Raw genomic sequence first — 16,591 nt, 5'->3', positions numbered from 1 at the left:
CCTGCGCAGGTGCATTACCCACGTTCTGTCTGAGACTTTTGAAGAGATCACCGATGCCGATTACCATGATGTGATAGACCACATCAATGCACTATTCTGCATCTAGGCATGCATGCATCCCAAACCCTCCTCACCCAAAGAGCTTCCTTTCCGGAAAAAAAAAGCCGCTTACCGGGAACCTCCTCTGGTGTTTGTCCTTCCCCAAGCACCGGCCACCGTGACTGGCTGCCTTCCTCCTGTCTCGAGAAGAGCTCCTGGCTGCATGCATCTAGGGATTCTGGGGTGTCTCCCCTGGCCTCAGCACCCTCACTAGCATTTCCCTCCTCCTCCTACTCCTCTTCCTCCCCCCCCCCTTGCTGTGATAGGCTCGGAAGTGTCCATGGCGGTCGTTGGAATGGAGGTGGGGTTGCCCCCAAGTATCGCGTCCAGCTCTTTGTAGAAACGGCAGGGCGCGGGGGCAGCACCAGAGCAGCTGTTTGTCTCGTGAGCTTTGCGGTAGGCATTCCGCAGCTCCTTCACTTTAACCCTGCACTGCACGACGTCCCGGTCATGGCCCCTTTCCATCATGGCCCTTGATATGTGCACAAAGGTATCGTAATTTCTATAGCTGGAGCGCAGCTGGGACTGCACAGCTTCCTCCCCCCAAACACTGATGAGGTCCTGCACCTCACCATTGCTCCATACTGGGGATCGCCTGATGCATGGAGGCATGGTTGCCTGGAAAGATGCGATGAGAGTACTCCACGCCTAGCTGAACAAACAGGAAGGGGATTTTCAAAATTCCCAGGAAATTTAAAGGGCAGGTCTGACGGTTGGTCACCTGAGGACAGGGCAGCAGAGTTCAAAAGTGATGACCAGAGTGGCTAGAACAGGCATTGTGGGATACTTCCGGAGGCAATCAGAGCGCATTAGGTGTCCACACTGGCGCCATTGCGCTCCAGTAAGAGCACAACAAATGTTATTTCTCTTGGGAAGGTGGAGTACCAGGAGCGCTCCAGCCACGGAGTCAGAGCACTCTACGTGCCTTGCCAGTGTGGACGGCTAGGAAGGTAGAGAGCTCTGGGCAGCTTTATTGCGCTATAATGCGCAAGTATAGCCAAGGCCTAAGTATACACACTTACAACTGATGGGGTATGAAGATTGACCCACAATGCAATTCTTAAGATGAGCAAATCAAACACTTTTAAAAGCATTTTCAATTCAGTCTGTTTAAAACTGGCTGTTTCACTCGGTAGCAGCAGAAGTCCAAATGGCAGCTACAAGGAACATGCAAGTTTGTGGATACTGTGATGGAAGAGCTTATGGAATTATTTTAAAATAATACAGCAGCTCTTTCATTTTCTCTCTTTAGTAACGTGGTCCTGGCACACCTATAATTTGCCACAGACCTATTGTTTTTAGCAGAATAGCTGTAGGAGGAAAACACACAAGAGCTTGTGGAAGATCATTAACTATCATAGGTGTGGCCAAAATCTCTCCTTTTTTCCAGGGATCACGAGTTGAGGAGGTACCCATTAAACTGTTTTAAAGCCATACAACTGGATGTATAAAGGCAAACAAGGCACTATTCTTAATGTACACATTGATGAATATAACCAAAATCCCACACTAATATTTCCATAACTCTAAATCTTTTCTTTCTTAGGAGCCTCTGTATCAGAAACCACCCTGGTTTCCTTCAGAACAAAGTCAGAGTTACTAATCTGCAATATGGGAGATTCAGGTTCAGCAGCCACCACAAGACTCTTTCCCCATACACAAGCGGCATTCAGATCTGTCAGAGAGACTGTATTTGGGCTCATGTGATTAGGACAAGATGATTAATACACAGCATTTGTGATGATCTTAGGTTGCATTCCTGTGTTTCTGAACAGAGGTACAGCTGTGTGATAATGGCTACTTTAGGGGACAAAGGAGCACTAACCAATAAAAAGACAGGCATACATACAGTAATGGGAAAATCTGAGGAATGTGACTAAACTGACTTTTAGACAGAACTGGATCTTGACAGAAATCTAAGGTCGGATACATAACAGATCACAGCTGACCAAACAGGAATAGCTTCCAAAATTAATTACCAATGATTTTCAGGCAGTACCACTCAATAAAATACATTTTCAACTGACCAAAACCCAGGACTGGTTGTTACTTTTGTGTGTGTGTGGCTATTTTTCTTAAGTGTAGAGAGACAAGGTAGATTTGCTGGTGAGAGAGACAAACTTTTGAGCTTACACAGAGCTCTTCTTCAGGTCTGGTAAATGTATTCAGTGGGTATGTCTAGGCTGTAATTAAAAACCGATGGCTGACCTGTGTCAGTTGACTCAGGCTCATGGGGCGCAGGCTAAGAGGCTGTTCAATTATGGTGTAGTGTAGACATTGGGGCTCACGGTTAACCAAGCCCTGCAAGCCAAGTCAGGTGATACAGGCCAACCGTGGGTTTTTAATTGCTGTGTAGGCATATGCAGAGTGTCACCTTGTATTTAGCTGTGAAAGAGATTATTTTGCATAAGTGGTTATACACACATCTTACAAATTTCAGAGTAGCAGCCGTATTAGTCTGTAACCGCAAAAAGAACAGGAGAACTTGTGGCACCTTTTTCCATCACACCAGCAACCTCAGCCTGGACCAATCCATACAAGCAGTCCATTTCCTGGACACTACTGTGCTAATATGTGATGTCACATAACCACCACCCTATACCAGAAACCTACTGACTGCTATACTTACCTACATGCCTTCAGCTTCCATCCAGGACACACCACACGATCCATTGTCTACAGCCAAACTCTAAGATACAACCGCATTTGCTCCAATCCCTCAGACAGAGACAAACACCTACAAGGTTTCTATCAAGCATTCTTAAAACTGCAATACCCACCTGATGAAATGAAAAAACACATTTACAGAGCCAGAAGAGTACCCAGAAGTCACCTACTACAGAACAGGCCCAACAAAGAAAATAACAGAACGCCACTAGCCGTCACCGTCAGTGCCCAACTAAAACCTCTTCAGCGCATCATCAAAGATCTACAACCTATTCTGAAAGATGATCCGTCACTCTCACAGATCTTGGGAGACAGACCAGTCCTCGCTTACAGACAGCCCCGCAACCTGAAGCAAATACTCTCCAGCAACCACACAACAAAAACACTAACCCAGGAATCTATCCTTGCAACAAAGCCCGATGCCAACTCTGTCCACATATCTATTCAAGTGACACCATCATAATACCTTATCACATCAGCCACACCATCAGGGGCTCGTTCACCTTCACATCTACCAATGTGATATATGCCACCATGTGCCAGCAATGCCCCTCTGCCATGTACATTGGCCAAACTGGACAGTCTCTAGGCAAAAGAATAAATGGACACAAATCTGACATCAGGAATCATAACATTCAAAAACCAGTAGGAGAACACTTCAACCTCTCTGGTCACTCAGTAAAAGACTTAAAGGTGGCAGTTTTGCAACAGAAAAGCTTCAAAAACAGACTCCAATGAGAAACTGCTGAACTGAAATTAATTTGCAAATTAGATATCATTAACTTGAGCTTGAATAGAGACTGGGAGTGGCTGGAATCTATTTCCCCATGTTAAGTATCCTCACACCTTCTTGTCAACTGTCTGAAATAGGCCAACTTGATCATCACTACACAAGTTCTTTTTCTCCTGCTGATAATAGCTCATCTTAATTAAATTAGCCTCTTAGAGTTGGTATGGCAACTTCTGCCTTTTCATGTTCTCTGTATGTATATATATCTTCTTACTGTATATGTTCCATTCTATGCATCTGATGAAGTGGGCTGTAGCCCACGAAAGCTTATGCTCAAATAAATTTGTTAGTCTCTAAGGTGTCACAAGTACTCCTGTTCTTTTTACATCTTACAAAGAACCTTTCAAGGGACTATTCAAGGTGAAGTGACCGACTAACACCTCTCAAATCATAGTGGGAAAGGAAGAAAAAGAAAAGCTGGGAGGAGAGGAGGTCGTTATAGATTGTTGTGAAAAGCCATGAATTCAATGTATGTGTTTAGTTCATGATTTTTAATATCTAGCAAAATTACAAATTTAAGCTCCCAGACTCATCCTTTGAAGGTGTTATGCAGGTTTCCAATGAGGACAGAGAATTCAGATAACCACACTCCCCAGCTTTCCCCCCCACCCCTCGTTTCCTGCCTACGACTGGAGAGGTGTTAACTGGACACTTCAACTTGAATGGTTCCTTGAAATATGTGTTAACTACTTATGCTAAACAATCTGTTCAGCCTTGTATTCAGAGTGTCACAGTTAAATACACTTCCCAGACCTGAAGGAGAGCTCTGTGTAAGCTTGTCTCTCTCACCAACCACCTTGTCTTTCTTACATTCTGGGACCAACACGGCTACAACACCACGGCATACAAGTTTTCTTAAATGACAGTCAAAGTAATCACTACACTCTCGAATGAACTCGCACAAGAAAATCATAACAGACAAAAAATCCCTAACACCTATGGACTACCACTTTTCACAAGCGATCACTGCATATCTGATCTTTCAGCACTATATCCTTGAAGAAAACTTGTCCAACACCTTCAAAAGGCAAGCCTGGAAACTTAAATTCATAACACTGCTAGACACTAAAACCAAGGACATGGCTCGTTACAACAACCTAACACACACCAGCCTGCTAACCCTCAATGGCCCACATCAAACTCCTTTTGCATAAACAATCTAACCCTTATTGCCCACTTTATTTCAAGGGACCTCCTAACGTTACCCATTATGCTTAACTGTGTCCCAATTTGTATTTAGCACAGAACGCTGATTTCTTTCCCCAGACAGGAAGAAATCAGGGTAGTTTGAAAACTTGAACCTTCCACCAACAGAAGTTGGTCCAATAAAAGATATCTTACCTACTTACAGGTTTCAGAGTAGCAGCCGTGTTAGTCTGTATTCGCAAAAAGAAAAGGAGTACTTGTGGCACCTGAGAGACTAACAAATTTATTAGAGCATAAGCTTTTGTGAGCTACAGCTAAGTTAATTGTATCCAGTTTGCAAATTAATTCCAATTCAGCAGTCTCTCGTTGGTCAAACTGGACAGTCTCTACGTAAAAGAATGAATGGACACAAATCAGACGTCAAGAATTGTAACATTCAAAAACCAGTTGGAGAACACTTCAATCTCTCTGGTCACTCGATTACAGACCTAAGAGTGGCTATCCTTCAACAAAAAAGCTTCAAAAACAGACTCCAACGAGAGACTGTTGAATTGGAATTAATTTGCAAACTGGATACAATTAACTTAGGCTTGAATAGAGACTGGGAATGGATGAGTCATTACACAAAGTAAAACTATTTCTCCATGTTATTTCTCCCCCCCACCCCACCCCACCCCTCACTGTTCCTCAGATATTCTTGTTAACTGCTGGAAATAGCCTACCTTGCTTGTCACCATGAAAGCTTTTCCTCCTTCCCCTTCCCCCCCACCCCCCGCTGCTGGTGATGGCTTATCTTAAGTGATCACTCTCCTTACAGTGTGTATGATAAACCCATTGTTTCATGTTCTCTGTGTGTGTGTATATCAATCTCCCCTCCGTTTTTTCCACCAAATGCATCCGATGAAGTGAGCTGTAGCTCACGAAAGCTTATGCTCTAATAAATTTGTTAGTCTCTAAGGTGCCACAAGTACTCCTTTTCTTCTTACCTACTTAGTCTCTCATATCCTGAGACCAACCTGGCTACAGCAACATTAAACAGTCAAAATAATTACTTTTCATCCTTTTGGTTCATCTGAAATCTTACACCTTACCCTAAAGGCAGGATTTGCTCCATGTTCCAGTAAACACTTCACTGCTGCAGTACACAAATTAAACGCAGCAATATGCAAAGCTGTTCCAAAATCGAAGTCACTGCAGGTGGCATCCACATCTGCAATTAAACAACACATGAGTGAGAATGGAAGAGGTGTTACTTAAAACATTTCAACATATAAATAAGCACTATTTTCTGTAACTGAGATGCTGATGAATGGTGATTTTATGTAGTACCCCTCCTTAACCATACATGTACACACATGCGTATACATATATATATATATACACACACACACACACACACACACATATATACATACATACATACTTTACAAACTACCATCTTCTAACTTAGTTAACTCCTGTCATTGCATAATGCTAACTGCTAATAGCTAAATAGCAGATAGCATACAAGACTGAGCATTCTGAGTAAGTAAAAAGATGCTTGTACATTTATATTTCTATTCATTGTTTAAACATGTAGAAACTTTGAAAAAGCTGTATTTTCCACCAACTGTGTTCTTTTTTATTGGACAAACACTGATTGCACCCCCACTTCCCTTATTTACTTCATAAAAAGCAAATGAATTAGTGATAGTAAAGGGTTTTAGATTGACAGATTACAGAATGAAATGTTATAATCCAATCAAGAACAGGTACAGTATAATACAAATTCCCCCAGATTACCCCAATGTGCCTCAACCAGCAATTACTTTTAGCTAATAGAAAAGAGTTCAGTCTCAATATCCAATCTATCTTTGGTATCAACACTGAGGCTAACAAAATGAGTGCCCGTTAAGGATGTGGACATTTGTCCACAACTCCAACTCATTTCACATATGGTACCAAGCAACCTTCATATGACTTTCAGATGTTACTAATCTAGTTCAAATTTGAATCAGTGACCATGAAAATGGACACAGAACCTTTCAACTCTGAGCTATCTAACTTCAGAAAGGTTGTGTATATGGCACACCAAAGCACACCAGTGCTCTAATGTGTTGCAATCTAACTGTAGACTGTAACCATGTAGACCCTGCTGACATACTTTAAAAGGTATCTATTTTGCATTAACATAGTCCTGTTTGAAATGGAACTACAACAATGTGAACTAGGTACCTTTATATACAAGCTTGAAATTACTATTATCAGTAAAATATCTAAGATAATCCATCTACAAGACCAGGCAAATTTGCATGCCTAGTTAGGCTATCAACCAGACATTTCCATGTCCATATATGGCCTGATTTTCAGAGGTGCTGAATACCGATATCACCAACTAAAGTCAATGAGAGCTACAGGTGTTCAGCACCTCTGAAAATCCAGTTTTTGTTTTTGTTTTTTAAATGAAAGCCTTCAAATATATCTATCAGACCACCATCATGTCCTCGAAACTTAGTCTCACACTTTGAGGTTATTAGCATTACCCCTTTATTGCATTTTACACTGACTTTAAGAATTATAACATTCAAAAACCAGTCTGAGAACACTTCAATCTCTTTGGTCACTCGATTACAGACCTAAAAGTGGCAATTCTTCAACAAAAAAATTTCAAAAACAGACTCCAATGAGAGACTGCTGAATTGGAATTAATTTGCAAACTGGATACAATTAACTTAAGTTGAATAAAGACAGGGAGTGGATGTGTCATTACACAAAGTAAAACTATTTTCCCAGGTTTATCCCCCCACCTCCACCTGCAGCCTACTGTTCCTCACACGTTCTTGTCAACTGCTGGAAATGGCCCACCTTGATCATCACTACAAAAGGGTCCCCCCACCCCCGCCCAGCTCTCCTGCTGGTAATAGCTCACCTTACCTGATCACTCTTGTTCTATCAACTTCATGAAAATCTCATACAGATACAGACAGACATCATCTTCCTTTCCAAATGCAAACAGATGGACATCATACCAAAAGGACTGAAGGTAAAAAATCCATTACAATCTACATACCACACAGACTATGCTGACAGCTTGTGCCACACACTCTCAAAGAAACTGTGGAACCACTTGATCAACATCCTCTACAGCAAACAGGGAAAGATTAAGACTGAGCTCTCAAAATTGGATACTCTCATAAAAAACTAACCTTCCACACAAACTTCCTCATGGCTGGACTTTACAAAAACTAGACAAGCCATTTACAACACACACTTTGCTTCTCTACAGAAGAAAAAGGACACAAACTATCTAAACTACTACATACAAGAGGCCATAACAGTTGGTCCCTTAACCCACCCAGCAATATTGTTAATCTATGCAACTATACTCTTAGCCCAGCAGAAGAATCTGTCCTATCTCGGGGCCTCTCCGTCTGCCCCTCCACCCCCACAAACATGGTACAGTTCGGTGGTGATCTAGAATCCTATTTTCGACATCTCCGACTCAAGAGATATTTCCAACACATCTCTGAACAACATACTAACCCACAGAGACCTTCCTACCAACACTACAAAAAGAAGGATTCTGGTTGGACTCCTCCTGAAGGTCAAAACAACAGACTGGACTTCTACATAGAGTGCTTCCGTCAACGTGCACAGGCTGAAATAGTGGAAAAGCAGCATCACTTGCCCCATAACCTCAGCTGTGCAGAGCACAATGCCATCCACTGCCTCAGAAACAACTCTGACATCATAATCAAAAAGGCTGACAAAGGATGTGCTGTTATCATCATGAATAGGTCAGAATATGAACAAGAAGCTGCTAGGCAGCTCTCCAACACCACTTTCTACAAGCCATTACCCTGTGATCCCACTGAGGGTTTCCAATAGAAACTACACCATCTGCTCAAGAAACTCCCTGAAAAAGCACAAGAACAAATCCGCACAGACACACCCCTAGAACCCCGACCAGGGGTTTTCTAACCTGGAAATCCTGGACACCCCATCATCTCAGGCACTGGCACCCTGACAGAAGGATTGTCTGGCTATGTAGACTCCCTCCTCAGGCCCTATGCTACCAGCACTCCCAGCTTCCTGAGGAAACTACAATCCATCAGTGATCTTCCTGATCCATCAGTGCTCTTCCCTACAGGACAGGCCCAACAAAGAAAATAACAGAACACCACTAGCCATCACCTTCAGTCCCCAACTAAAACCTCTCCGATGCATCCTCAAGGATCTACAACCCATCCTGAAGGACGATCCCTCACTCTACAGATCTTGGGAGACAAGCTAGTCCTTGCTTACAGACAGAACCCCAACCTGAAGCAAATACTCACCAGCAACCACACACCACACAACAAAAACACTAACCCAGGAACCTATCCTTGCAACAAAGCCCGTTGCCAACTCTGTCCACATCTCTATTCAGGGGACACCATCATAGGTCCTCATCACATCAGCCACACTATCAGAGGCTCATTCACCTGCATATCTACCAATGTGATATGTGACAGCAATGCCCCTCTGCCATGTACATTGGCCAAACCGGACAGTCTCTACGTAAAAGAATAAATGGACACAAATCAGATATCAAGAATTATAACATTCAAAAACCAGTCGGAGAACACTTCAATCTCTCTGGTCACGCTATTACAGACCTGAAAGTGGCTATTCTTCAACAAAAAAACTTCAAAAACAGACTCCAACGAGAGACTGCTGAATTGGAATTAATTTGCAAACTGGATACAATTAACTTAGGCTTGAATAAAAACTGGGAGTGGATGGGTCATTACACAAAGTAAAACTATTTCCCCATGTTTATTTCTCCCCTCCACCCACTGTTCCTCACACGTTCTTGTCAACTGCTGGAAATGGCTCACCTTGATTATCACTACAAAAGGTTTTCCCACCCCCTACTCTCCCGCTGGCAATAGCTCACCTTACCTGATCACTCTTGTTACAGTGTGTATATAACACCCATTGTTTCGTGTTCTCTGTGTATATAAAATCTCCCCACTATATTTTCCACTACATGCATCCAATGATGTGAGCTGTAGCTCATGAAAGCTTATGCTCAAATAAATTTGTTAGTCTCTAAGGTGCCACAAGTACTCCTTTTCTTTTTGTGGATACAGATTAACACGGCTGCTACTCTGAAACCTGTCACAACATATATGAAAACAAAAGTACATAGACAAAACCTGAAGGCATGTTTAAACACATTTCCAGCCTAACTGGGTGCCCTGTATCATTACTTGGGAACTATCTGAAGGGAAAGAAATATGTAGCAATACAGTTTGTTGTGAATGATGTATATGGGATTATATACCAGAAGCATGACACATAAAAACATTATTTCATTCCCAAGGAATGAAACAGTTCTCATATCTGAATATGTTTGCCAATTTGAGGATAAACCAGTTCTCTATATAGGTTCACTCTAAAATTCTTAGAATTGAGAATGTTATATGGAGGCATGCAGGGCAGTTTACTGCCGCAGTAAATCAAGCTTATCTGATAACTGGCTCTTCTTTGGAAGAGTGTCTCTAAATTCATGCCATACTCATTACGCCTTTTGCTTGAAAGGTTACATATATCTTGTGACTTTTTCTTCCAGAACAGGTAAAGTAGGGACCCCTCCAAGGTAAACTTGGGTCCCTCCATACAGCTCACTGCAAACCAAAAAAACTATGTTTTGTTTGTACATGAACACTTGTTTCTCTGCAAGATCTGAAATGAAAGAGCAACCACATTCTTATGAAACAATCTGCCCAATTAAGTCTTGTTCCCAAAATGTTAAGAGCATCTCTTACACTAATCCAAACCTCCTGACACATTAAGTCAACTAATATAAACTGCGTCAGGCAGGTTGTTTTATAAACATCTTAGGGCGATCACATTATTCTTAGGTTATGGGTGTTACGCATGTGGGAGCTGATGAGGTGCAAGTCATTTACCCAGATATGTTTTCTTTGTTTGGACAAAATCCTGCCCTTCCTTGGAACCGCTGTGCAGGAGAACTGAACAAGTATGAGGCCAGGTGTTTGGCACAAGAGCCATTCTGATGCTGCAGGTCATGAAGAGACAGGGGAAGGGTGGCTGTTGCAACATGATGTTGACTGCTCTTCTGAACATGAGCAATAGTGGTTTGTGTCTTGTTGCTGGCTACAATTTGTGGCCCTTACACTCTCAGGAGATATGGCGCATTAGAAGGGAGACTTCTGGCTAGTGTTCGAGCACGGTGGAAAGATCAAGGCTTTCCTCAAGCAGCAACAGGGATTCAGCGAGAAAGGAGCTCCCTACAACAGAAGTCAGGATTTTGCCTTTTAATTGCACCCCTAGATATGAGCGCCTGCCCACCCTCCATTTGTTTTTGAGAAATGCTAAAGCAGTCACTAGCACCTATGCTTATGGATTAATACTCTAACAATTCCTTATACAAGATCTGGTAAACAAACCCTGCGTGTCTACGTGACTTTTTAAGACACGAAATGGGGTACTGAGTTGTCAATATTTATAAAAGAATATCTTTTCAGTGTTTAAAATGAAGTCTTTTTAATTACAGCTAGTTAAAAAGAGGCATCTGACAATTCTACAAGACAGCACAACCAGAAGGATGTTTATTTAGTACAATGCACAAACTGTTTATTGGTGTAGATATTCACGCAGATTTGGAACACAGTAATATTGGCTTCTGCTTCAGAAACCAGCGTCAGTTACCTTTTGCATTACTATACTGGGTTAGACTTTAATTATTAATTTATACTATTATTTGCAGAACTTTAAATGCATTTATAAGTACCAGTGGGGTCTCCCATCCCACTCTGTACCCATTCTACTATCTCAGATATGACATTTTAGTTGCTTTGTTTTTAAATGGGCAGTAGAGGTGAGACATATGAACACGTCAATAGCAGCTCCAATTGCTAGCAGCATGCATCTTTCTCACTTTGTTATGTTCGCCAGAACTGATCTACCCCATAGCCTGCATCTTCCTTTCCGAGTCTTGATCATAAGGGCACCTCAGAAAGCCTGAGATTTCACAAATAGAACACTTGTGCTTGTTTCTCCACATCTGCTCTTTCACTCTGCCAGCAAATGTTTCGAGGTGAGTAAACTGATGCTCTACTACCCTTTCTCCCCCCCTCATTCCCTCACTTCCCATTCACTATTTACCAAGTCTGATCCCATCATACTCTCTCTTCTTTAAAAACAACCTGGCTTATGCACTACAGCATAAACTCAGTTCAGAGAAAATGGACCGAAAAAGCAAACTAAAGAGAATGAGAAATAACTTTAAAAAAAAAAAATGACGGGAAAGTGCAGCTTTCATCTATGCCTACACAACCCCATTTACTGGATGGATCAGTGGGGTTAACGGAAGGACAGAATGGCATATTATCTAAGAAAGCTGATACATGATAATACTTACCTTTGGGCTTTGCATTTTTCAAAATAACTCTAATAAGCTCTGGAACGTCAAAGTAGGCAGCATAATGCAAAGCATTCATATTTGTCCAGCGACTACGCAAACTAGTATCTGCACCCAGATCAATAAGGTAAGAGGCGAATTTGGCAGCAGTCTCAACATCACCTGCAAAGCAGTTTTTTTTAAAAAGTTGTTTTAAATGTTAGGTAAGATTTTAATAGTGTGGTATAAATATACCGGCCTAGATATCACATATAATGCAATAGAAAACATTTGTATTCCAAATTATGGCTACACAGAGCGAAGCCCTATAGAAAGACATTTTGCTACAAAAAGGCTCTCTGGCGGATAAGGCAAGAAAGAAATCATGGGCATCAGAGACAGGCCAGGGAGGTGGTGGAGTGAGGCTCCACAATGCCTAATTTTCAAACTTTCTGCCAGCAAAGTTAAAGCTCCATCAGCCACCCCACCCCCTTTTGCTGGAGCAGAGTGGAGAACTGGGTTCAGTATCAGTGTAAAAAGGTACTTTGATAGAAGCCAACAGGAGTCATCAAGAAAGAGAGGGCTAAATGCACTTCTTATTTCCTATACGTGTGCATGAAATGCAACCGAAGATTCCTTTCCTCTCCCAAGGGGCCTGAGATTTCAATATTACCAAGTGAGAAACCTCTCAGTTATGTTTAGGTTTTTTAATTAGTATTAATACATACAATAATTACTGCATCATCCCTTCTAACAGCCATTAACGCACTATACAAATAAAATGTTTACAAGAGTTAAGGCCGAGCACTAGCAAATTGACTATAAAAGGAACAATTCTGAAATGGAAGAGGGGCAGACTCTGTGATTTATTGAGGCAAACCGTTCCATTTCTAATTTCTATTTTTCTTTACTCACCAATACCATGAGCCCCTGACTTGCAGGTGTAATGCAAGAGAGTCATATCAGTCAGTCCATCTCTATCATTCACACTGCAGCCTCTCTTAATAATCTGCAGAAAAACAGCACGACTGGTGTAATTATTGAATAAATTCTACTTTCACTCATGGACTTACGCATTTGTTGTGTGGAGACTAGCAAAGCAGTTTGCTAAAGTGGATTACCAGTGCAATGTACAGTAGAACCTCAGAGTTACAAACACCAGAGTTACAAACTGACCAGTCAATCACACATCTCATTTGGAACCGCAAGTACACAATCAGGCAGCAGAGACACCCCCCCCCCCGCCAAAAAAAAGCAAATACTATACAGCACAGTACCGTGTTAAATGTAAAATACTAAAAAAAAATACAAGGAAAGTTTAAAAAAGATTTGACAAGGTAAGGAAAGTGTTTCTGTGATTGTTTGATTTAAATTAAGATGGTTAAAAGCAGAATTTCTCTTCTGCATAGTAAAGTTTCAAAGTTCTATTTAGTCAATGTTCAGTTGTAAACTTTTGAAAGAACCACCATGACGTTTTGTTCCAAGTTACAAACAACCTCCATTCCCAAGGTGTTCGTAACTCTGAGGTTCTACTGTAGTTATACATAACTCACCAAAATGGATAGAAACAAATGACTAAATATCATTATTAACCTTTAGTGCTTACAGGTTTTAAATAATTTTTCCATCATTAGCACCAGCTTGGCTTTAATGTATTGAAGAGTTAACTTTTCCAGTTCAGATGCAATGCAGCCCAGGAAAACTAGATCTATATAAAACACTAATTTCACTTCATCGCCCACACTTTAATCCTTTGATCCTCCAGCACCCTGGTAAAACCTGTAGTTATAATGTTGTAAAAAGAATGCAGTCTGGACTATCTGGAAAAGACTACAAAACCTGATGAAATAAGGAAAAAGGCTTCAGCTTCCAAGTGACTTAGATGCTTTTGCAAGTCCCACCTTTAACTTCTGACTTAGTTTTAATTTAGTTTGTCAGAATTTTAAAAGTTACTGGAAACAGAAAAGTGGAAGATGGGAAATCCTAATCATTTTAGTTCCAAAAAGAACTTCTCTATTTGTTTCTTCAACCCACCCTTGCTTCCTTCTCACAATTTTCTTGAATAGTTATACACTGATCTTCCTTCTCTTTTGCAAAGATAGCTGAATGTCGCCTCTACTGTGATTGGTGCCTGTATCACCAGTATGTTGGTCAGTAGCTACGTGCTATAAGGCAAAAACAAATGTCTTGAACCTATTATTTCGGCTGTTGTATAAGATCAGTTCTGAACATTATCAACACTATACCATTTTTCTTTAACACTGAAACTGTTCAGAAATCCTCCTTCATTCCTCACCTCATTTCCAATTATATCAATGTTCTGCTGGACCTGTGGGACCCATTGCCGTAAGATGGCGAACAATTCAGAAACTGATGTTTTAGGGTTGAAAAGAATTTCTTGGCATGCTGCATCATTAGGATCGAAGAAGGAGAACTCTGTTTTTTAAGAAAAGATATGCAGCATTATATGCATATTTGGGTATTAAAATGCTTCAACAATGCATCTATTTTTCAAAAATTTTTTGAGGCAAGAAGTAGGGAGGAGATGCACATATTTGAAATTCAGAATCACAAGCAAATTCAGCCTCTTCCCTTAACTTTTTATCTTTTCTTCTCATGGAGGCCTTGTTTACACTTTGTGAAAGCCACAATTCAGCAATCAGTATAGCTGTGTTGGTGCTCTGGGGCTGAGTTTTAAGTTTAGACAAGGACATGCAAGTGTTTGCAACAATTATGCTAACAGAAATTTACCCATGCTTCAGGCTGGTCACAGACTGCTGAATCAAAGCTATTTTTGAGTGCAGACAAGCCCTTAGTAGAGTCAACTACAGTGATGGAACTTGCACCTGCTTATTCAATGTTATGAATCTTCCCCACCCTTCCCTCTTCCTCCTCCTCTCCCTGCCCCCTCAAAAAAAAAAAATCACAGAAAAACCAAGCACACACATACATGACATCCAGGAGCACAAAAATAAAGAATAATCAGGATAATAAGGGAAAGGCATTCACTACATGATGTTCAGAAATTCTACTGAAATCGATGGGGGCTGCAGGTACTCAGAACCTTTGAAAAATCTGGCCATCAACCACCAACTTCAGAAAGAATTCTCTTTTGTAAAACTTGAAACTCACTTATAATACAACCCAAAATGCAGGCATCAAAGATACAGCCTTCCAGATTAAAAACCTATGTATGGTAGTGCATGTCCTCCACGCACACAAGGTAGTAGTATGCTGTATATTAGGGAAAAATTTTAAACCCTGAAAAGAAGAATTTGGATAGCTATGATTATTTGCAGGAGGAATGGTAGCAAGATGTGTCTTACTCTGCCAGTGACTGGAAACTGGAAATCACTGAACTTTTATCACCCCAAAGGCTACAATGGTGCTGCCTTCTAAAAGGTTTATAATGAATGCACCAAATGTCAACTTGTCTTCCATCACTTACAGATATAGGGCTAGCTGGACATAGATATTACTCCGAGTAAATATAGGTCTCACACTTCTGAGACAGGGCTGAGAGCGTGACACTGGAGGAGTTGAAATGGTATAAACTACCTCTGGATGCATCGCCACGACTTTTCCCCACAAAGCGAGAATCACAACTTCAATTAGGTCAAGAGATCAAGCAAATGAGGAGTGCACACATTAATATTCTAAAGCTTCTTTCATCACATGTCCCCTTGACTCCAAAGGGCAGAAAATAGAGTAGGGTTTCAAAACTGTTTATCACTTAGGAATTCTAATGCAAACCCAAATTCTGTCAAAAATCTCAACTCTCAGCACCACTCAAGCCTTGCTACTTAACACAAGCCACCCTGCACCAACAAATCAGATAGCTTTGGGAATAAATAGAATGTACGCATTACATTTATCCTCTTTCTAGGCCCAAGAAAATCTCATGCTGAAAGCTACCACAGCAAGTCACAAGCAGACAGTGGGTTAGCCATGATTATCTCCTAAGCATCTCCTCCAGATCTCTAAACTGCTAGAAAGCAAATACTCACCAGCAACCACACGCCACACAACAAAAACACTAATCCAGGAACCTATCCTTACAACAAAGCCCGTTGCCAAATGCATCCACATATCTATTCAGGAGACACCATCATAGGGCCTAATCACATCAGCCACGCCATCAGGGGCTCCTTCACCTGCACATCTACCAATGTGATATATGCCATCATGTGCCAGCAATGCCTCTCTGCCATGTACATTGGCCAAACTGGACAGTCTCTACGTAAAAGAATAAATGGACACAAATCAGATGTCAAGAATTATAACATTCAAAAACCAGTCGGAGAACACTTCAATCTCCCTGGTCACTCGATTACAGACCTAAAAGTCGCAATATTACAACAAAAAAACTTCAAAAACAGACTCCAATGAGAGACTGCTGAATTGGAATTAACTTGCAAGCTGGACACCATTAAATTAGGCTTGAATAAAGACTGGGAGTGGACATGTCATTACACAAAGTAAAACTTTTTCCCCATGTT

The 16,591-nt window shown here is 41.2% G+C and overlaps 1 protein-coding gene across 4 annotated transcripts in view; it reads right to left on the bottom strand.

The window, feature by feature from the left end:
- Positions 1-16,591, bottom strand: part of CLIP4 (CAP-Gly domain containing linker protein family member 4) — a 53,504-nt gene that overhangs the window by 25,229 nt on the left and 11,684 nt on the right. For all 4 annotated transcript variants that reach the window (XM_038396872.2, XM_038396869.2, XM_043511639.1 and 1 more), the window contains 4 exons: positions 14,389-14,528; positions 13,008-13,101; positions 12,114-12,275; positions 5,794-5,912 (listed from right to left, as the gene is read on the bottom strand). In XM_038396872.2, the coding sequence (XP_038252800.1) occupies positions 5,794-5,912; positions 12,114-12,275; positions 13,008-13,101; positions 14,389-14,528 (515 nt within the window). The remainder of the gene's footprint in view (positions 1-5,793; positions 5,913-12,113; positions 12,276-13,007; positions 13,102-14,388; positions 14,529-16,591) is intronic.

The sequence above is a fragment of the Dermochelys coriacea genome, chromosome 3 (assembly GCF_009764565.3).
Source record: "Dermochelys coriacea isolate rDerCor1 chromosome 3, rDerCor1.pri.v4, whole genome shotgun sequence".
NCBI classification, from domain to species: Eukaryota; Metazoa; Chordata; order Testudines; family Dermochelyidae; genus Dermochelys; species Dermochelys coriacea.
Note: the sequence above shows the minus strand (reverse complement) of the source record. Positions and strands in the feature narration are given on the sequence as shown.